Source organism: Dendropsophus ebraccatus, chromosome 13 (genome assembly GCF_027789765.1).
Source record: "Dendropsophus ebraccatus isolate aDenEbr1 chromosome 13, aDenEbr1.pat, whole genome shotgun sequence".
Classification (NCBI taxonomy): Eukaryota; Metazoa; Chordata; class Amphibia; order Anura; family Hylidae; genus Dendropsophus; species Dendropsophus ebraccatus.
This window is the reverse complement of record NC_091466.1, coordinates 11,928,933-11,952,151: the sequence shown is the minus strand read 5'-3', so window position 1 is coordinate 11,952,151 and position 23,219 is coordinate 11,928,933. Positions and strand designations below refer to the sequence as shown.

The 23,219-nt window shown below is 46.9% G+C and overlaps 1 protein-coding gene across 11 annotated transcripts; it reads left to right on the top strand.

The window, feature by feature from the left end:
* The first annotated feature begins 8,401 nt into the window (after positions 1–8,401).
* On the top strand, positions 8,402–22,949 carry CIART (circadian associated repressor of transcription). Of its 11 annotated transcripts, XM_069949250.1 has the most exons (9): positions 9,470–9,483; positions 9,635–9,654; positions 9,784–9,916; positions 11,657–11,762; positions 17,390–17,938; positions 18,242–18,317; positions 20,457–20,535; positions 21,686–21,824; positions 21,932–22,949. In XM_069949250.1, exons 5-9 carry the CDS (start codon positions 17,405–17,407, stop codon positions 22,460–22,462), a joined length of 1,359 nt encoding a protein of 452 aa, XP_069805351.1. In that variant the 5' UTR covers positions 9,470–9,483; positions 9,635–9,654; positions 9,784–9,916; positions 11,657–11,762; positions 17,390–17,404; the 3' UTR covers positions 22,463–22,949. The 11 variants fall into 11 exon arrangements, with proteins under 11 accessions (XP_069805346.1, XP_069805354.1, XP_069805357.1 ...); XM_069949256.1 differs by lacking the exons at positions 9,470–9,483; positions 9,635–9,654 and adding an exon at positions 9,094–9,143; XM_069949249.1 differs by lacking the exons at positions 9,470–9,483; positions 9,635–9,654 and adding an exon at positions 9,218–9,233.
* Positions 22,950–23,219: the final 270 nt, after the last annotated feature.

Below are 23,219 nucleotides of genomic sequence, written 5' to 3'. Positions count from 1 at the left end.
ACCGGTCCCATCTATGGCGGCTGCACCTTACACCACCACCAGGACCCATAATGGCCATGTACACGGTGCTTGTTGGTTTTAATGTTTTGCTGATCACCATGACAGATGTGCGGCCACTTATCTCATGGCGGCTCTGCCTTCCCCGGCCTCCATACAGCAGACCATTACGTCTTGCACCCCCCCCCCCCTTTTATCTCCCTCCGTGGACACACACGGACAAGGAATCTCCGTACGCCTTGTGCTTTATGTAACGTCCATGTAGCTTCTCACGGTCCTGAGCTATCGGCAGTCACATCAGCGCTGAGCTATCGGGTTCTGCGTGTGTGTGTACGAGCCATGGGACTATTACACACACTCTCACACACTATTACATAACCCGGCAGGGATCTGCATACCGCCCCGCCATTGGACGGGCCTCAGCCCTGGAGGGCGGGGTGAGGTGGCGCAGCGGCGGCTGGGATTGGGCGGAGGGGCAGGAGGGGGCGGCGGCTCCCTCTCATTCATCTCTTTCTCCTGTGTTTGGACATGTGTTTGCCGGAGGGATTATTTCCTTGGTTAGTCATTGCTCCTTCCAGAACCTACCATGTAATATACCAGGAGCTATGTTACACACACACATGAGGCGGTGGCGGCAGCGCTGTAATAGCCGCCCGATTATCCATCAGACATAACGCCATTAAAGGGGGTCTCAGTGCCCTTAAAGGAATTTTACTGTATGTCATGGCTTTTATGAGGGCATTTCCACCTTTAAGGCTTGGATACAAGACGGTGTATCAAAGTGTATCGTGCATGATGAGTCTGTGTATCAAAGCCTACTGTTTGATACTGAGCTAGTGTATCTAAGCCTATATGTTATACTAAGCTTATGCATCTAAGCCTTCTATGTGATACTGAGTTGGTGTATCTAAGCCTTTCTTGTTATATACATCTTAGCCTTCCATGTGATACTGAGCTGGTGTATCTAAGCCTATCGTGTTATATACATCTTAGCCTTCCATGTGATACTGAGCTGGTGTATCTAAGCCTATCGTGTTATATACATTTTAGCCTTCCATGTGATACTGAGCTGGTGTATCTAAGCCTATTGTGTTATATGCATCTTAGCCTTCAATTTGATACTGAGCTGTTGTATCCAAACCTATCATGTTATATACATACATCTTAGCCTTTCATGTGATACTGAGCTGGTGTATCTAAGCCTTTTGTGTTATATATATCTTAGCCTTCTATGTGATACTGAGCTGGTGTATCTAAGCCTTTTGTGTTATATATATCTTAGCCTTCTATGTGATACTGAGCTGGTGTATCTAAGCCTATTGTGTTATATACATCTTAGCCTTCCATGTGATACTGAGCTGGTGTATCTAAGCCTATTGTGTTATATGCATCTTAGCCTTCAATTTGATACTGAGCTGGTGTATCCAAACCTATCATGTTATATACATACATCTTAGCCTTTCATGTGATACTGAGCTGGTGTATCTAAGCCTTTTGTGTTATATACATCTTAGCCTTCCATGTGATACTGAGCTGGTGTATCTAAGCCTATCGTGTTATATACATCTTAGCCTTCCATGTGATACTGAGCTGGTGTATCTAAGCCTATCGTGTTATATACATCTTAGCCTTCCATGTGATACTGAGCTGGTGTATCTAAGCCTATCGTGTTATATACATTTTAGCCTTCCATGTGATACTGAGCTGGTGTATCTAAGCCTATTGTGTTATATAGATCTTAGCCTTCCATGTGATACTGAGCTGGTGTATCTAAGCCTATTGTGTTATATGCATCTTAGCCTTCAATTTGATACTGAGCTGTTGTATCCAAACCTATCATGTTATATACATACATCTTAGCCTTTCATGTGATACTGAGCTGTTGTATCTAAGCCTTTTGTGTTATATATATCTTAGCCTTCTATGTGATACTGAGCTGGTGTATCTAAGCCTTTTGTGTTATATATATCTTAGCCTTCTATGTGATACTGAGCTGGTGTATCTAAGCCTATTATGTTATACTGAGCCTATGCATCTCCAGCTGTTGTAAGACTGTCCAGGCATGATGGGAGTTGTAGTTTTGCCACAGCTGGTGGGCTGAAAACACTGGCGGGTCCCACCAATGATCACTTATCCAGGTGATAAATACAGGGGGTACCCCACCTTTAAGGCTCTGTTATGTGGGGAGTACAGGCTGAGATGGCCCTGTGTAATAGGGATAGTGCTGTTGAACGATGGGCTCCCATTACAGGGGTGAGGGGCAGCTGACAGCCAACGACAACAGTAAAGCATAGTTGCCAACAGTCCCAGTTTAACCGGGACTGTCCCGATTCTGAGGAGACAGCCCCGGCAAAACCATGTCCCGGGAAGCCCCCCCCCCCCGCTGCGAGAAGCCCCACCCCCATCCAGCACGAGTGATGCCACTCATGCAGAGCAGGGAGAGGAGTCCCTGGGGGACTAGAAGAACCATACTGGTGAGGTAAGTATAGCTTTTTTTTGTTTTAAATACAGATGAAGGGACAAGAGGATGCTGAAGGGGGTACAGGTATAAAGGGACAGGAGGAGGATGAAGGGGGAAGTAATATGATGATGGAGGGGCAGGAGGATGAAGGGGGAAGTAATATGATGATGGAGGGGCAGGAGGATGAAGGGGGAAGTAGTATGATGATGGAGGGGCAGGAGGATGAAGGGGTGGTATGATGATGGAGGGGCAGGAGGATGAGAGGGGTGGTATGATGATGATAGAAGGGCAGGAGGATGGAAGAAGTAGTAGTATGATGATGGAGGGGCAGGAGGATGAAGGGGGTAGTACTATTATGATATGGGGTGCAGCTGCATTATATGAGTCTCAGCCTGCTCTGAGTGGTGTGTGTAATATACTGGGGATCTGTAAATAGGGGGGGGGGGGGGGGAATCTACTGGGGACCTGACACTTGGGTGTGTAATATACTGGGGACCTGACACTGGGGTGTGTAATATACTAAGAACCTAATACTGGGGTGTGTAATATACTGGGGACCTGACACTGGGGTGTGTGTAATATACTAAGAACCTAATACTGGGGTGTGTAATATACTGGGGACCTAATACTGGGGTGTGTAATATACTGGGGACCTAATACTGGGGTGTGTAATATACTGGGGACCTAATACTGGGGCGTGTAATATACTGGGGATCTAATACTGGGGCGTGTAATGCTCCTTTTGTGTTGCTCTGACTGGAAATTCTAACCCACACCCATGAGGCCACGCCCCTTTTTAACGCTAAAGTGTCCCTGGAAAAAAATGTCAAATGTTGGCAACTATGGTAAAGTGCCCCATCATTCATAGCTTACACATCCCCTATGCAATGTACAGGAAATGCGATCAGCTGATCATCAGCTGATCGTACGATTAACAATGTCGGAGTAACGTTTTCTTTTCCATAACGATCAGCGTTTAGACGGTACGATATATATCATACGGAAATTCGTTTGCCGATCGTTTTGCGATTGCTTTAAGCCTATATCACACATTGGTTAAATCGGCGAATGATTGTTCACACGGAACGATCTGCGATTTTTTTGCGAACGATCAGCGACGATTTGAGAACTTGTTGAAAGATCGAAATGAACGATTTCTCGCTCGTCGTTTGATCGTTCGCTGCGTTTACACGTACGATTATCGTTCGAATTCGATGAAAATCGGTGAACGACTGTTTACACGAAACGATCTGCAATTTTTTTGCGAACGACGATTTTAGAACATGTTGTAAGATCAAAATAAACGATTTCTCGCTCGTCGCTTGATCGTTCGCTGTGTTTACACAAACGATTATCGTTCGAATTCGACCGTTAACGTGCAAATTCACACGATAATCGTTCCGTGTAAACGCAGCATAAGCCTTCTGTGTCATATTGTGACGCCTGGCAGGTGTATCTAAGCCTACAAAACAAGTCTGTGGAGTCTCGGTTGCGAGTCTCAAAACACGGGATAGCCAGATATCTCTATCCTGTTGCCACGGGGTGACTCCATGATGGGGAGAGCACCACACCACCCCGATAAATAGCCCCTTAAGTCCCACTCGGTTGCGAGTATTGGAACATAAATAGGGAAATACCAGGGTGGCCCCTTTCTGTCAACGTCCAACTCAAGGTGCGAGCACCTCGATCATGACAAGGGCTTGCCAAGGCAGGCATCCATCCACAGACAGCAGTTTCGGGGTATTTGCCCCTCGTCAGTGTGGAGCAGGATTCTGGCTGGTTGGGGCAATGACAAATCAACCAACAAAACACAGTAAAAAAAATTCCAATGAAGTACTTAATCAAGAGTCTCCACTGATGCCCCCAAAATCTAAGCCTACTGTGTCACACTGTGATGCCTGACAGGTGTAGCTAAGCCTACTGTATTATATTGTGATGCCTGGCAGGTGTATCTAAGGGTCCATTTACACAGAAAGATTATCTGACAGGTTATCTGCCAAAGATTTGAAGCCAAAGCCAGAAACAGACTATAAACAGAGATTAGGTCATAAAGGGAAACCTCAGATTCCTCCTCTTTTCAAATGCATTCCTGGCTTTGGCTTCAAATCTTTTTGGAGATAATCTTTTTGTGTAAATGGACCCTAAACCTACTGTGCCATACTGCAATTCCTGGCTGGTGTATCTAAGCCTACTGTGTTATGCTAAGCAGGTGTATCTAAGCTTATCATGTGTGATAATGTGCTCCTGAGCCTGTGTATCTAATCCTACTGTGTGATGCCTGTTTATCTAAACCTACAGAGTACAAACACCGTATATGCAGCAGATACGCAGCAAATACGCAGCAGATACGCAGCAGATCTGCAGCAGATTTGATGCTGTGTTCAGTTATTTAGAGCTAATCTGCTGCGTATCTGCTGCGTATCGCAGCAGTAAATACGCTGCGTATACAGTGTGAACCCCTGTACCCTTAGGGTAGCTTCACACGTACCGTATCGCTGCGTTTTTAACGCTGCGTTTTTGGTGCAATTTTTACATGCCAGTTTTTATTTTCACATGAAAATCATGTGAATATCAAAACGCGCATGTAAAAAACGCAGCGATAAAAACGCAGTGATACGGTACGTGTGAAGGCACCCTAATGCTGCGCTACAAAGTGTATCTAAACCTAATATGTTATACCAGTGTTGTTATTTGATGCTGTGATCTCAAGCTAGTGTATCTAATCATGTGTGATGTGCTGGTGTATCTAATCATATCATGTGTGCTGTGCTGGTGTATCTAATCATACCATGTGTGCTGTGCTGGTGTATCTAATCATACCATGTGATGTTGTGCTGGTGTATCTAATCATACCATGTGTGCTGTGCTGGTGTATCTAATCATACCATGTGTGATACTGTGCTGGTGTATCTAATCATACCATGTGTGATACTGTGCTGGTGTATCTAATCATACCATGTGTGCTGTGCTAATGTATCTAATCGTACCATGTGTGATACTGTGCTGGTGTATCTAATCATACCATGTGTGATACTGTGCTGGTGTATCTAATCATACCATGTGTGCTGTGCTGGTGTATCTAATCATACCATGTGTGATGCTGTGCTGGTGTATCTAATCATACCATGTGTGCTGTGCTGGTGTATCTAATCATACCATGTGTGATGCAGAGCTGGTGTATCTAATTATACCATGTGTGCTGTGCTGGTGTATCTAATCATACCATGTGTGCTGTGCTGGTGTATCTAATCATACCATGTGTGCTGTGCTGGTGTATCTAATCATACTATGTGTGCTGTGCTGGTGTATCTAATCATACCATGTGTGATGCTGTGCTGGTGTATCTAATCATACATGTGTGATGCAGAGCTGGTGTATCTAATCATACCATGTGTGATGTGCTGGTGTATCTAATCATACCATGTGTGATGCTGTGCTGGTGTATCTAATCATACATGTGTGATGCAGAGCTGGTGTATCTAATCATACCATGTGTGATGCAGAGCTGGTGTATCTAATTATACCATGTGTGATGCTGAGCTGGTGTATCTAATCATACCATGTGTGATGCAGAGCTGGTGTATCCAATCATACCATGTGTGCTGTGCTGGTGTATCTAATCATACCATGTGTGCTGTGCTGGTGTATCTAATCATACCATGTGTGCTGTGCTGGTGTATCTAATCATACCATGTGTGATGTTGTGCTGGTGTATCTAATTATACCATGTGTGATGCTGAGCTGGTGTATCTAATCATACCATGTGTGATGCAGAGCTGGTGTATCCAATCATACCATGTGTGCTGTGCTGGTGTATCTAATCATACCATGTGTGCTGTGCTGGTGTATCTAATCATACCATGTGTGCTGTGCTGGTGTATCTAATCATACCATGTGTGATGCTGTGCTGGTGTATCTAATCATACCATGTGTGCTGTGCTGGTGTATCTAATCATACCATGTGTGATGCTGTGCTGGTGTATCTAATCATACCATGTGTGATGCTGTGCTGGTGTATCTAATCATACCATGTGTGATGCAGAGCTGGTGTATCTAATCATACCATGTGTGATACTGTGCTGGTGTATCTAATCATACCATGTGTGATACTGTGCTGGTGTATCTAATCATACCATGTGTGATGCTGTGCTGGTGTATCTAATCATACCATGTGTGCTGTGCTGGTGTATCTAATCATACCATGTGTGATGCAGAGCTGGTGTATCTAATCATACCATGTGTGCTGTGCTGGTGTATCTAATCATATCATGTGTGCTGTGCTGGTGTATCTAATCATACCATGTGTGATGCAGAGCTGGTGTATCTAATTATACCATGTGTGCTGTGCTGGTGTATCTAATCATACCATGTGTGATACTGTGCTGGTGTATCTAATCATACCATGTGTGCTGTGCTGGTGTATCTAATCATACCATGTGTGCTGTGCTGGTGTATCTAATCATACCATGTGTGCTGTGCTGGTGTATCTAATCATACCATGTGTGCTGTGCTGGTGTATCTAATCATACCATGTGTGATGCAGAGCTGGTGTATCTAATCATACCATGTGTGCTGTGCTGGTATATCTAATCATACCATGTGTGCTGTGCTGGTGTATCTAATCATACCATGTGTGCTGTGCTGGTGTATCTAATCATACCATGTGTGATGCAGAGCTGGTGTATCTAATCATACCATGTGTGCTGTGCTGGTGTATCTAATCATACCATGTGTGATGCTGTGCTGGTGTATCTAATCATACCATGTGTGATGCCGAGCTGGTGTATCTAATCATACCATGTGTGATACTGTGCTGGTGTATCTAATCATACCATGTGTGCTGTGCTGGTGTATCTAATCATACCATGTGTGCTGTGCTGGTGTATCTAATCATACCATGTGTGCTGTGCTGGTGTATCTAATCATACCATGTGTGATACTGTGCTGGTGTATCTAATCATACCATGTGTGCTGTGCTGGTGTATCTAATCATACCATGTGTGATACTGTGCTGGTGTATCTAATCATACCATGTGTGATACTGTGCTGGTGTATCTAATCATACCATGTGTGATGCAGAGCTGGTGTATCTAATCATACCATGTGTGATACTGTGCTGGTGTATCTAATCATACCATGTGATGTAGAGCTGGTGTATCTAATCATATGTGTGATGCTGTTTGCAGAGCAGGTGTATCTAAGCCTCTCATGTGTGATACTGTCTGATAGCCTGTGTATCTAAGCCTGTCACGTGTGATACCGCCAGTGTATCTAAGGCTCTGTTCACACCTGACGGTACCGCCATGGACACCAGTGATGCCCTGACGGGCCCGATAATTGTCTGTCAGTGAAGCTTTGCTTGTCCGGGCATGCTGGGCGTTGTAGTCCTTCCCAGGGTGGTCTGCGCTGCTCTCATCCAGACTGTGCGATAATAATCCGGGACATTGATGACGCCTTCGATTATTGATCACTCACCATATTACATCACTCCCCCCCCCCCTCACTCCCAACATGGGCGGGTCCACTAACCCCCCTCCCTCAGCTCCCACATGGACGCCTCCACCCCTCCCCAACACAAACACACATTTCTATCAATGAGCGGCCCCTCACCTTTCGCATACACTGTAGCACGCTGTAAACCCCGCCACTACCAGTCACCACCCACTACTACCTTCTCCTCCAATCGCCTTTCAGGTCTCCTCCCATTTGCCCCGCCCATCACATTGCATCCAGGCAGCACAACTACTGCTCTCAAGTCCACATGTAGGGGCGGGGCGTCGTGCGCTAGGTTTTCGCCAATCACAACCGATCAACACCTCTCTTTACCCGCCTACTTTAACGCTAGCCAATCCGATGGCTTGGATAAGCGTGTTCCGGCAGAGAAGGGAGGGCGCGGCTGGCCAATGGGAGAGCAGACACGGGCGCACAGGGGGATACACGTGATGGCATGCACGTGTATGCATGTAAGTGTTCGCAACATAGAAGCCGGAGAGACAGTCTGGGATCTGCAGAGACATCCGGTGATCGGGAGAGACAGCTGCTGCCTGGGACAGGAGATATAGGCATTCCTGCTGGGAAAGAGATTCTTACTGGGAGGCTGCTGCAAGTGAGAGGAGACAGCCACTGCTTGCTGAGCCTGAGAGACAGCCACTGCTGCAACTGAGAGGAGACAGCCACTGCTGCAACTGAGAGGAGACAGCCATTGTATCCAGACCTCCCCTCAAACCGATTCAGATTCTCTGTACCATTGAAGCCTAGAGACAGCCACTGCTGCTGAGAGGCGGCTACTGACTACAGAAGGTGACTACTCCTGTATATTATCCTATATCTGATAGAGACAGCCACCGCTGCTGAGAGGCGGCTACTGACTGCAGAAGGTGACTACTCCTGTATATTATCCTATATCTGATAGAGACAGCCACCGCTGCTGAGAGGCGGCTACTGACTACAGAAGGTGACTACTCCTGTATATTATCCTATATCTAATAGAGACAGCCACTGCTGCTGAGAGGCGGCTACTGACTACAGAAGGTGACTACTCCTGTATATTATCCTATATCTAATAGAGACAGCCACTGCTGCTGAGAGGCGACTACTGACTGCAGAAGGTGACTACTCCTGTATATTATCCTATATCTGATAGAGACAGCCACCGCTGCTGAGAGGCGGCTACTGACTGCAGAAGGTGACTACTCCTGTATATTATCCTATATCTAATAGACTGCAGCTATACAGACAGCCACCGCTGCTGAGAGGCGACTACTGACTGCAGAAGGTGACTACTCCTGTATATTATCCTATATCTAATAGACTGCAGCTATACAGACAGCCACTGCTGCTGAGAGGTGACTACTGACTACAGAAGGTGACTACTCCTGTATATTATCCTATATCTAATAGACTGCAGCTATACAGACAGCCACTGCTGCTGAGAGGTGACTACTGACTACAGAAGGTGACTACTCCTGTATATTATCCTATATCTAATAGACTGCAGCTATACAGACAGCCACTGCTGCTGAGAGGTGACTACTGACTGCAGAAGGCGACTACTCCTGTATATTATCCTATATCTGATAGAGACAGCCACTGCTGCTGAGAGGTGACTACTGACTGCAGAAGGTGACTACTCCTGTATATTATCCTATATCTAATAGAGACAGCCACTGCTGAGAGGCGGCTACTGACTGCAGAAGGTGACTACTCCTGTATATTATCCTATACCTAATAGAGACAGCCACTGCTGCTGACATAGAAACAAATCTATTCCTAAAGAGACACCCCGCATACCCCGTCTTATATCGAGGGTCACCCTCCCTCCGCAGAGACAGAGAGGGGACCCTTGAGACAGCCAGAGCCTAGAAGGAGACCGCCATACCCGAGACACCACCCAGATCACTGCCAGACAGAACAAAGAGCGCAGCAGCAGACAGGCGGCCGCAGAGCCAGACGAGGGAGGTGAGTGTGCCCGGACCACGCACAGCAGTCAATCGCCCCTTTAATATTCACGAGACCGCTCCCCCATATCCCCCTGCCATCTCTCTATTGTCTCGCTATCACGGCCTTGTTTTAGTGCGGCCTGGGGTCATCCGATTATTATGTGAGCGATCGTCTTCGACCACCCGGTGATCCGTCAAGGTGGTCGGTGGGGCCACAGCGTAAAAATGTTCCCCGGTCTCCATGACGATGTGGCTTCTGTCATGGTGGCACAGCGGTCAGTCACATGTCTGTGCTAATATTTGCTGGCATCGGAACGTCCCTGCTCCCACCGAGGGTTAATGTTTGCTCGCTGTCCGTTGTGTCCATAATTCACTGATGATGGATCCAGTAGTTGAAGGGTTAATATGAAATTTGTGTGTGTGTGTATAATATATATATATATATATATATATATATATATATATATCTCCTGTATAAAGGGGCACCCTAGTGGGCTCCCAGCTAATGTAACTGTTCCTGAAAACCATCAATAAGCAGCTGCTGTTGATTGATCTTATTATAATATTGTTATGATCCTAGGGTGGTCTTGAGATGTTGCTATTTAGGGGGGTTGTGCAGCGCTAAGACCTGTCGGTGCCCTTTGGGTGTGTTCACACATTGCAGTAATGGCGCAGATCCTTACCCTGATCCGGCCGACGGGAAAAGAAGGGTGACAACCAAGACCTGAACTCCCATAGAGTTGTCACCCAGGACTATCTACTAGAACTAGAGTTGTCACCCAGCTTTCCTAGAGGCCTGGATAAACCATTCCACCTACGGTAGATCAGTGGTTCATCCCAAAGTTGTAGATAGATGTGCTATTCAGGAGTTGGGGAAAGATAGGTGACAACCAGGACTGTCTAATAGAGTTGTCACCCAGCTTTCCTAGAGGCCTGGATAACCAGTCCACCTAGATCAGTAATGTATGGGGGATATGTAGGCAAATGTGCTATTAAAACATAGGTGACAACCAGGACTGTCTACTAGAACTTCATAGAGTTGTCACCCAGCTTACCCCCCACTTATAGGTAGATGTACCATTCAGGAGTCAGGGAAAGATTGGTAACAGCTCCCATAGAGTTATCACCCAGCTTTACTTGAAGGGCCCCTGATGTTGACCCCACCCCCTAGTAATAGTCTAACCTGCAGCTCTTCACCTGCTGCAAAACTACAACTCCCAGCATTATCATACTGGAAATTGGAGTTGTATACATGTTAGAGATCACTCTGGTATCAGATGAAAAATCTTCAGCTGCTGCAGAACTTCTTTGTACATGTGTGTGGATGAGCCCCCCCTTTGCCATTTTTTTCTTCCATCTCCCACACCCCTTCACAAAGAGGTTCTGCAGCAGCTGGAGTTAGAGCAGACATTTAGTGACTGTCTCATCTACATACATAGCTAGCAGAGACGATCCCTCATAGACTGCCACTCCAATGAAGAGACCTCCTCATTGTTCTGATGAGACATGCAGTAACTAAGAAAAGAGACCCTCCTGGTACTTTCTTGGGGTTCTCTTTAAAGACATAGAGGGATATTTGAGACAGTCAGTGACTGGGAGGAGACCAGTGCCTGGTGTGTTATCACAAAGAGGTTCTGCAGCAGCTAAAAGTTGCGTTTTAAGGCACAAAGCTTTATGGTCCTAAATTTTAAAGTCACAAAATGATATAATCCCCCTAATCCTAGTCTAAATAATCTGTGGGTGTATACGGCATTTACAGGCGCCTCCTGACAGTAGGATCTTCTGGTGAGATCACCCCGGAGCAGCTTGCGGCCATCCCCACTGGCATCTTGTTTGAAGGGTCCTGGCGGTGGCACCTCCTCAAGGTAAGATCAGTGGGGTCTATGGGACGCCCACCTCTCTGCTGCAGTCATCACAGTCATTTCTCTAGGGTTAATATGCATTGTCCGTGTGTGTGTGTGTATATATATATATATATATATATATATATATATATATATATATATATATATATATATATCTCCTGTATAAAGGGGCACCCAGCTAGTGTAACTGGACCTGGAAACCATTACCAGCAGCTGCTGTTGATGGATCTTATTATATTGTGATCCTAGGGTGGTCTTAAGATGTTTATTTTGGGGGGTTCTGCAACGCTGAGACGCGGCAGTGCCCTTTGGGTGTATTCACACATTGCAGTATCGGCACAGATCCTTACCCTGATCCGGACGTTGGGCAGGGGATGGTAGGGTGTTAGGTGGCCCATAATACCTGCATCACAATCTCGAAATTCTTTGTGGGTATTTGTTTCTGGGAAAGAAGGATAACAACCAAGACCTGAACAGCCATAGAGTTGTCACCCAGCTTTCCTAGAGACCTGTATAACCAGTGATGTATCCTCCCCCTCCCCATGTGTAGGCAGATGTGCTATTCAGGAGTCGGGAAAGATAGTTGACAACCAAGATGGTCTACTACAAGTCACATAGTTGTCACCCAGCTTTCAAAGAGGCCTGGATAACCAGTCCACCTAGATCAGTAATGTATCCCCCCATATGTAGGCAGATGTGCCATTCAGGAGTCAGGGAAAGATAGGTGACAACCAAGATGTTCTACTACAGCTCCCATAGAGTTGTCACCCAGCTTTCCCAGAGGTCTGGATAACCAGTCCACCTTGCTCAGTGATGTATTCCCCCAATATGTAGGCAGATGTGCCATTCAGGAGTCTGGGAAAGATAGGTGATAACCAGGACTGTCTACTAGAACTTCATAGAGTTGTCACACAGCTTTCCTAGAGGTCAGATAACCAATCCCGCCTACAGTAGATCAGTCGTTCATCTCAAAGTTGTAGGCAGATGTGCCATTCAGGAGTCTGATACTAGTTGTCACAAAATGAGATATAATCCCCTAATCCTAGTCTAAATAATCTGGGTGTATACGGCATTTACAGGCGTCTCCTGACAGCTCATGACCCTGGCGGTGGCACCTCTGAAAGGTAAGATCAATGGGATCTATGGGACGCCCACCTCTCTGCTGGAATCATCACATTTGTTCTCTGGAGAGTCGTCCATAATGATTTCACCAGACAGACGACCATACCTGCCAGTGATTTCACCACACACCGGCAGGCGTCCATACCTGCCAGTGATTTCACCACACACCGGCAGGTCGCCATACCTCCAGGAGATTTCACCAGATAGGTGGACGTCTGTACCTCCCGATGATTTCATCACACAGGTGGCCATCCATACCTCCTGGAGATTTGATGAAATCACTGTGGATGACCCCTGTGTGGTGAAATCACTGTGGATGACCCCTGTGTGGTGAAATCACTGTGGATGACCCCTGTGTGGTGAAATCACTGTGGATGACCACACGGGGGGCATCCATAGTGATTTCACCACACGGGGGGCATCCATAGTGATTTCACCACACGGGGGGCATCCATAGTGATTTCACCACACAGGAGCATTCATAGCTCCCAGTGATTTCACTTTGGCCTTTCTGGTATGGTTCAGGACTGACACAGTCCCTCCTCCGGACCCTTACGATTATCTCTGTCCTGTGATGAACATTGTGTAGCAACACCTGCAGACACAGGACACTACATGAGTCCATGCCGCGTCGTCCGCCCTCTTGTTTTCTCACTTATACTTGCACGTGAATGGCCACTGGTCCTGCATTTCTCCCTACGTCAGCCTCAGCGCGTGTAGCGAGAGGCCGGGCGGCCGCCTCTAAGAGGATTTAGGATCAGCCTCTGAATGGCAGTGGTGATTCCTACATTTGTTATAGTGAGCTGTCTGGCAAACACGAGGCGGCTGATCCACTGCCGTAGTACACAGACACCTCTGCCCGCTCCATTTGCCACCTTGTTTTACCACACCGCATTTTAGATGAGTGAGGAATAGACAGGCTGCCATTTTACCTCAGCTGAGGTGTTGCCCTTAGCAACCAGTCAACTTCCAGACTTCATTTCAGGCCTGACCCTTCAAGCAGCATTGATTGGTTGCTATGGGCAACACCTCCATTAGGTTGTGCGAGATGGTAATGGAGATAAAGCAGTGGAGTGTCAGACTTTTTCGGAGGCAGCCATTATATTTTTATGTTATTAGCACCATATCAAGATATATATATATATTATACCTTTTTATTAGGGTTGGAAGGACGTAAGAAGTGTATGATGGCTTTTAGGAGTTCAAAGATGGTTGACATAGGGCCCTTTATTAGGGCTCCGGTTGCCATGGAAACTCATTGGTTTGCGGTTAGGGAGCACCCACCCTAGTAAACCACCTAGGTGCTGTAGTCACTATTCACCGAAGCCTCTACAGGGTTAACGGGCTGGGGTTGGCGTTGTCACTGATCTCGTCCACCATTTGACTCTTGGGCGCCTGCTCCACCCAGCACGGGGAAGGCCCACAACACTTTGTAAACACACGGCTCTGCCGGTGCCTTAATTGCAGCCGTAAAAAGGCGTATTGGCAGGTGTTAAAGGGTTAATTAGCCGCTTTTTCTGCATTGTCCTACATAGATTGGTTCCCTGGCATCCTATGAAATGACACTCTGGAGAAGTGGGAGGGAAGCAAAAAAACGTGCAGGAAGCACATGTAAACCTGGAAAGAACATACTGTACACACGCCTCACCGGTGAGAGCCAAACCCAAGACATCAGTGCCGCCATACAACAGTGCAAACCACTGAGTCACCAAGATGACAGACACTTCGGCAGTGATCGGCAAAGCAGAATGTGCCCTGACCACATGTCCCGGGAAATGGAGGGAAAATTTCACTAGCTTGTAATCCACTGTTAAGCTATGCACCTTAAAGGGGAACTTAAATTATTAGCATCCTCTGTCAGACTAAAGAGGGGCGCAAACTTTCCAAGAAGCTTGACCTGTGGGGGACAGTGTCCGATTTCCATGCTGTGGTGGTGATCTGGCTTGTGGGATATGGGTTTTGGCTACTATCAATGTTTGATTGCAAGGGTTACAACAATCACAAGTAATCCTAGTCAGAGGTCGGGGTTCAATATGACAGTAACACCTGTCTCACAGGCTGTGAGGCCTGGGGAATAGGGCTCATAAGGCATCATAAGGGTTGCTACCACTGAGACCCCAAAACTATGTATGGTAGTGGTGTTTATCATCCGCTGACATAATGGAGGTGGAGTTCCCCTTTAACTTCTTCTTAAAAGTGTCGGTGTGACCACAGTGGCATAATGTAGGCTTGCATCATCGGGCAGTGAATGGCCGCCCTAAACGCTCTGTTGACACCTAGTTAGTTATGAAGATATGTCCTGATTCTTTTGTGCTGTAAACATTGTAATTTGTTGACCGAGTCAGTGGCGGCGTGCGGGAGGGGGGGGGGGGGGGGGTCGTCCGCATTGTGCCCTGATTAGGCTTTCAGTGTTGAATGCCCTTTGAAATTAGCTATTGACATGTAGCCGCCCGGAGTGAGCAACTTCCGTCCTGATTGGAGTCATTTATGATCCCTTTTGTCGCATTGCTATTGAAGATGTCGTTGTGGATTTAAAGGGGAGGTCCGCCTCTCACTGTTACAAATAAACAAGAGAAAAACATGTTTGTCTCTTTCAAAACAGTGCCACATCTGTCTATAGGTTGTGTTTGGTATTGCAGCTAAGCTGGAGCACCACATGCAACCTTTGGGCAGGCTCATCAACCAGAATACATGCATGTTCGGCATATACACGCTCGGCTGGGCTGAGCGTGTATGTATTCCGAACGCCACCTCCGGACAGCTCTATTAAAACCAGAAGCAGCCACGCCAAGCTGACAGCACCGCATACATACTATGGTGGTTTATGCATGTAATCTGCTCATCCACTGACTTCTATGACACCTTCAGCTTCTAAGACCATCACTGGGGCAGTTGCCTAAATAAAGATGGACAATTCCTTTAAGGTAGTTTTTACCTTATTTGTAGACTGGTGGTGGGCGACCACTCCTGGAATCACCCAGATTTAAAGGGTGGTGAAGATGACTTAATATGTTGGGTTAAATTATACCTCTACATCAATACAGGTCACTACAGACATATATTTGCCCTGGGGGCGGAGCCACGACAACATTACTTGCATTTTTTAAGGTGGTTGTCACCATAGATAATAAGTGTTACTGTAGCGCTGGGTGTGTTTCTATTATAAATAGGACATACCGCAGCCTTGGGGGGGGGGGGGGGGGTGTCATTGGTTTGAAGTGGAGTTCCTCTTTATGAACCTGCCATTGCCCCCCCTGGGTACACGCATCCACCACTGTTGTATGTATGTATGTTTATGGCGCAGTCAGCTTGGCGTGGCCGCCTCTGTTTGTCTTGGCTCACACTCAGGGCACAGCATGTGCCTGCTGATAATATATCTGCTTTCCTCTGTGCACATGTTGGTGCAGACCGAGCCAGACTGGTTACAAAACCTGGGCAGGTGTCCCGTGCTCGTCGGAGTAGGATTCCCAGCGTGGAGTGTAGTATAGAGCGTACCCCTCCTCCTCCTTCCCCGCATGCCGTCATACAACAGCTCCACACTGCCCCCTCCTGGTGGGATTCTAACACTCCGACAAGTATTCCACCACTCTCACTTTTAGCGCCGGTAATGTGATTGCTGTTGCATAACGCCGACACGTGTCGGAGCGCCGTACATTGCAGATCTGTGGTGTCAGGATGGATGACAACCGCAGTGACACATGTGGACCGATGCCCTTTAGTTCACGGGTTGCATTATGAATCAGAAGATTACGTAAACATTAGAGATTACGTAAAACGAGCGCTTTAGTAAGAAGAGAAGTTATAGACTTAAAGGGGAGCTCTACGTTGGCTGACCGTTCTTAACTGATGGTCAGAATCGGAACAGCCATTGTTCTCTATGTACGCTTCCCCCCTTCAATAACTTGATCGCCGATTACATGACCCTCCTTCATTTTATGGATGTCTGGTGCCAGCCTCTCTATAAAACCCACGGTACATGTTGACTTATGGCGTGTGTGGTACAACCTGTACGTTTTTGTTTTTTTTCATTGGTCGCGAGGTGTGACTGTAAAACTTTTGTCACTGACTTTATTCGGACGTTGACTTGACAGCATCGGGCATGACATGGCAGGTGCCAACATGTACCCGTAGCTAAAGACTTTGCTTGGGGATTGCATCATGTGACATCTGTGCCAAGTAAAATCAGACCAAGACAGTAGCCATTTGTCCGTCGCAGCGACGAGAGTGGCACCAGGTAAGTCCTGTGCCCGCTGTAGCAATATAGGTGGCACTCTCGTTGTAATTTTTTAGTCAGAGATATATAAACTGTTGATTTGTTTGAGGGTCCATGTTTCTGGGCAGTAATGGACTTACCATAATCCATTGGAGGGAGCAAGCCCCGCACCCATGGCTGTACCTCACCCAGTGACAGGCGTGCCAACACCTGCGCAGATAAACATCAGGTTGTGTCGAAATTTCCTGGTCTAGATAGAGTGCTGAAAGTGTTTTCATTGTGTCCCCTGCAGGCAGTTGATTCATACATGGAGGATACAGAGTCCTCCGACTTCTTGTCTTCTTGCGATTCCCTTTGCTCTGCAAGCAATTCCACCACCACCACCGACCAAGAAGGACGCAAGTATGTGGACTTCGACGTCTTCCTCACTGACCCCATGGAGGAAAGCAGCAACAAGACTGAGGAGGATTTTGAGAACTCCAGCATGATTCCCAACTCGCGGCTGACCAGCGCGGACCACCCGGTCCTGATACGTCTGGAGAACGAGTATCAGGCCCGGAGAACCTTCTGGAACCGACATGCAGGACAACATCTCTTGTACCCGGGAGAGGTTGATGGAAGGACCATGTGTACTGATCAGAACAATCTGACTAATGGGGGGTCCGCCCTGACACCTGACAAGACCCTGAAGCATTTTGTGTTACAAGGCAAGGAAAAGTTGGAAGCCCCCCATGGGCTCAAAAGACATAGGAATCCCGAGACGGAGCTGACCTCAAGTTGGTGGAAAGAGCGGGAGTCGAGCTTACAAGTGACCGAAGGAGATCGCATCTTTGCCCAAAAGGTAATTTACTTTCTCTATCTGACAAAACAATATAGAAGGTGTAATCTACCCATAATGCATTAGGTCATGATCCGTAAGTAACATCATGGTGGGAATTCTGGGAAGGCAACGAATGTTACCATAAGGAATAGGGTGCGAGACAATGACACCTCGGCTACCAGACATCTACTAACTTAGTCTGTGTATGAGGAACCTGGCTCACTAGCTGTATGGCTGCCACCCAGCTTTCCTGGGGTCCTGTAGGCTGCAGAAAAGTATATATCAATCTGAAACTCAACTTTTTTATTTATTCCCTTTTTTCAGTGCCGTGAACTTCAGGGTTTTATAAAACCGCTGACTGATCTGCTGAATGGACTGAAGAGGGGGAGATATGACCGAGGTGAGTAACACTAAAATGTTATGTTATACCGACCTATAGTAGTTATATTCTTGTATATAGGAGCAGTATTATAGTAGTTATATTCTTGTATATAGGAGCAGTATTATAGTAGTTATATTCTTGTATATAGCAGCAGTATTATAGTAGTTATATTCCTGTATATAGAAGGCAGTATTGTAGTAGTTATATTCTTGTATATAGGAGCAGTATTATAGTAGTTATATTCCTGTATATAGGAGCAGTATTATAGTAGTATATTCCTGTATATAGGAGCAGTATTATAGTAGTTATATTCTTGTATATAGGAGCAGTATTATAGTAGGTATATTCTTGTATATAGGAGCAGTATTATAGTAGTTATATCCCTGTATATAGGAGGCAGTATTATAGTAGTTATATTCTTGTATATAGGAGCAGTATTATAGTAGTTATATTCTTGTATATAGGAGCAGTATTATAGTAGTTATATCCCTGTATATAGGAGGCAGTATTATAGTAGTTATATTCTTGTATATAGGAGCAGTATTATAGTAGTTATATTCCTGTATATAGGAGGCAGTATTGTAGTAGTTATATTCTTGTATATAGGAGTAGTATTATAGTAGTTATATTCCTATATATAGGAGCAGTATTATAGTAGTTATATTCCTGTATATAGGGGGCAGTATTATAGTAGTTATATTCTTGTATATATGAGCAGTATTATAGTAGTTATATTCCTGTATATAGAGAGCAGTATTATAGTAGTTATATTCTTGTATATAGGAGCAGTATTATAGTAGTTATAGTCTTTATTGTATCACCTATTGTCATATTGGCTGTGACAGGTCCCATAGATGACTGTTGATTTAGTTGACAGGTACAGAGTATAGGTTTGAGCACCCGGTGTGTATATATATATCTACACATATACTGCATTGCAGGATTAGGAAGGTGTTGAGTGGCGGCCGGTTTGCGGCTGATAATTCTGCAGTACTTTGCATTGTAAGTAGGTTACATAAGAGGAGGCGGCAGCGTTCCTGCACATGGCTTTGCCGGCTGCGTCCTATCATGTTACTCAGCTGCAGCATCGCTCCCTGTACTGAGGCTTTGTTACAGTTACTGTTCTCAGATGCGTAGATGCAATTGTAGCAAACCCTCAGCTGTAAATTATATTGTCAGTGAGGCTTTAGTGAAGACACGGCTCTAGTAGTGTCAGCCAGTGTGTATTATTCCTCGCATGTATAGTGTATGGAGGCAGCCGGGGACACCCAGCCGTGCGGTGATTCACCTCATTGAGGCCCGGTATAGGAGCCATCGATCGGAGTGCTGCTCCGGGGGGTGCTGGGGGTATTTCTGTATAAAGCAATGACTCAGCTGAGAGAGGATCAAAGCCAGAAGAGAGAAAGAGAACAGCAGGCGGATGTACAAAGGAACAGGCGTGCGTGGTTATTTAGAGAGCTCCGCGGGACCCCGAGTGGAGGCATGAAGCTATAGGATATGAATATGTATGGCCTGACACAAGTGTGCAGGGCTTCAGGGGATCCAGAGAGGTCAGTCACAGCAGCACAGAGCATTTCAGCAGGAGGAGATCATGGTAATGTCCAGGCTGTAGTTGACAGGTAGTGTCATGATGGAGGAGCAGGGGTCTTAAGCATTGTTCCCGCTCGTGTTTACGTGTGACCCTCAGTAATGGAAGTCACATGTCTTAGAGGACGCATCTCGTCTTCATCAGAATTCATTACTGCTATAATAGCCAGAACACCCCCAGGGACTCCGCTCTGATATCTGACCCATTTCTTCTTACACGGATCTTGGTAAATGGTCTCGGTTTGCGGTGGATAAAGGTCGCAGTGTTCGCTCTGTACAATCCCAGGGAGAACGGCCAAGCCAAGGCCGTAATGAGAGAGAATAGCTAAACCAGGCCGGATAGTGGTGTTAAAGGAGCCCTCCTCTGGGCAGAGCTGTTACACTGTACAGCCTGAGGGGGGCGCTCTCCTGATCATCCCTGCATCCCGGTGACATGCAGGGCAGGATGTGTCCACCTCCAGTTGCAGCCAGAGCTGCACCCGTAATTCTGCCATGCGTTGTTACTATATGTGTGTTCGGACGTGAGGCTCGACACATCAGCTCAGTAATCCCTACTCTTTATATTCCCAGGACTTAGCAGTTTCCAGCAGAGCGTTGCTATGGATCGGATACAGAGGATCGTTGGCGTTCTTCAGAAGCCAGAGATGGGGTGAGTAGGCTATGTGACGTGAACTTCTCCATAGAGATTTATATATGTGTACATACACACACTATATAGACAGACGTATCGGGCCCTGAACATTACACGTCTCCTCTGCTCCAGTGGTGGCAACTGAACTCCACTCCATCTGACATGAAAGGCTTGTATACATGGACACCCATACCATGAAGTATGGTTCATGTAGTTATGGAGTCAGCAGAGCACTGGTGTCCCTCAGCACTCGGTGACCTCGCTCTGTAACCTTACATGGTCTCCATTTTATGGCTGTGGTTCCTAAACACTTCCACCTCCTCATGGCTCCTTACTGTATACTCAGCATCACCTCTACCCCAATTATATACTCTCCATCACCTCCTCACTACTCCCCACCGTATACTCTCCATCACCTCCTCACTACTCCCCACCGTATACTCTCCATCACCTCCTCACTACTCCCCACCGTATACTCTCCATCACCCCCTCACTACTCTCCACCGTATACTCTCCATCACCTCCTCACTACTCCCCACCGTATACTCTCCATCACCCCCTCACTACTCCCCACCGTATACTCTCCATCACCCCCTCACTACTCCCCACCGTATACTCTCCATCACCTCCTCACTACTCCCCACCGTATACTCTCCATCACCTCCTCACTACTCCCCACTGTATACTCTCCCATCACCTCCTCACTACTCCCCACCGTATACTCTCCATCACCTCCTCACTACTCCCCACCGTATACTCTCCATCACCTCCTCACTACTCCCCACCGTATACTCTCCATCACCTCCTCACTACTCTCCATCACCTCCTCACTACTCCCCACCGTATACTCTCCATCACCTCCTCACTACTCTCCATCACCTCCTCACTACTCCCCACCGTATTCTCTCCATCACCTCCTCACTACTCCCCATCACCTCCTCACTACTCCCCACCATATACTCTCCATCACCTCCTCACTACTCCCCACCGTATACTCTCAATCACCTCCTCACTACTCCCCACCGTATACTCTCCACCAGCTCCTCCCCACTCCCCACCGTATACTCCCCATCACCTCCACCATATACTCACCGTCACCTTCTCACTGCTCATCACTGTATAGTCACCACCACTCCCCATTGTAACGTCCATGTTGTCTCTTTTGCAGAGAGCGGTACCTGGGTACTCTTCTACAGGTGGAGATGATGTTGAAGGTTTGGTTCCCAGAGGTCACCAGCTCCCTGTCCTCTTTTTCATCCTCATCCTCAGACTTTGATATGGAAGAACCCAAGTATAAAATGGCCAAGGTAACGCCCATTATTATCACTCGCTGCTCTTCCTCCTCTTTATCCATTCTTTTCATATGTTTTATCCTGTATTGAGAACTAACGTTATTTTTTTCCCTTCCATGCAGCAACCGGTAGTTACATCTACAGAGAAGAGTAGTTGTAACGCAGGACCAACGTCAAGCAGCCAGTCGGTGACCGATCCCCCTGACCATCCGTCCCAGGCCCCCCTGCACTCTGATTGTGCCTGTTGCAAAGAAAGGGCTCAGGTTTTGGCCCAGTTGCCCAATATGAACATGACGTGGATGCACACGGCCCCCATCTGTAATCCACCCCTCAGCCAAGTCGACCTGCATCATCTCAACAAAGCCCTAGGCCAGGACTTGTTCGGACCCAATGCACCCAGTTGTGGCGTCATCTTCTTTGTGCAGAACAATCAGCCGTCTTCTTATCCTAGTCCGGCAACCAAGGCGGAGAAGCCGACTGCACCTCTTACCCGCAGCCAAGGGAACCCTGGGGAACCGCCAGTCCGCAGCCAAAGCGCTCCGGCTATCAGCCGACCTCGTGCCACCCAAAGTCTGGAGGCCTCCAAGCCCCATTCGCATTCCCTCCACCTACTACCGACCTGCAACCATGGACCTGCAGGAGACAATACCTAAACCCGTCCTGGCGGGGTCTATAAGAACCTGTGTGATCCAGACCACCCGTCTGACCAGTGACCCCCACACTTCGGGACGGAGGGGGAACATTAAGAGTTGGATATGTCGTGTTTCTCTTTTTTTTTTTTTTTTTTTTTATTTTCGAGGCACTTACTCCATCGAGCTATAACCCGGGGCGATACGGTGGAGAGCTGGAGTCCAAAGACAGGCGGGAAAACAAGATGGCTTATTTCAGACAAATAGCAATATTTCAGAACCCTTATGGGGGTCCGGAACTTTCATGGCGTACTGAAGCCCTTTTCTTCAGAAGAGACTGCGCCTCCTTAATTGAAAGACCAAGGCTGGTGGGGGGAGGTCCTACATCTGCTGCGAGGAATGGGACATTGGATTCGGGCTGTATGTCAAAGCTGCGCCCCCTCCCTGGGGCAATGACATGGACCTGGAACATACATATAAAAAAACGAGGGGCGTCATATGCAGCTTATATTGACCCGCTTTTTTGTCTTCACTGGTTTTTACACGTGGGGGGGTCTTAGCCTCGCTTGTGTAGTCACCATATATGTGACCAAATATGTCTGCACTTAATTCTCATCTAATGGGAAGTCTGGCCCTTTAAGGCCTTGAAAATCTGATTACTACTGCAGCCTGAGATATGGGGGAGGGAGGATGGACATGAAGCCGTAGGTACACCCCTCCCCCCACTTCTGCTGTCAGCACAGTGCCAATTTGGGGTTGTCAGCCCTCTCTGACAACCCTG

Bases quoted from the DNA above. Each gene is read 5' to 3' on its own strand.
- CIART (XM_069949245.1), top strand. From the start codon at position 17,405: ATGGAGGATACAGAGTCCTCCGACTTCTTGTCTTCTTGCGATTCCCTT. The intron at 17,939-18,241 runs GTAATTTACTTT...CCCTTTTTTCAG, and splicing joins ATCGCATCTTTGCCCAAAAG to TGCCGTGAACTTCAGGGTTT. The intron at 20,536-21,685 runs GTGAGTAGGCTA...TCTCTTTTGCAG, and splicing joins CTTCAGAAGCCAGAGATGGG to AGAGCGGTACCTGGGTACTC.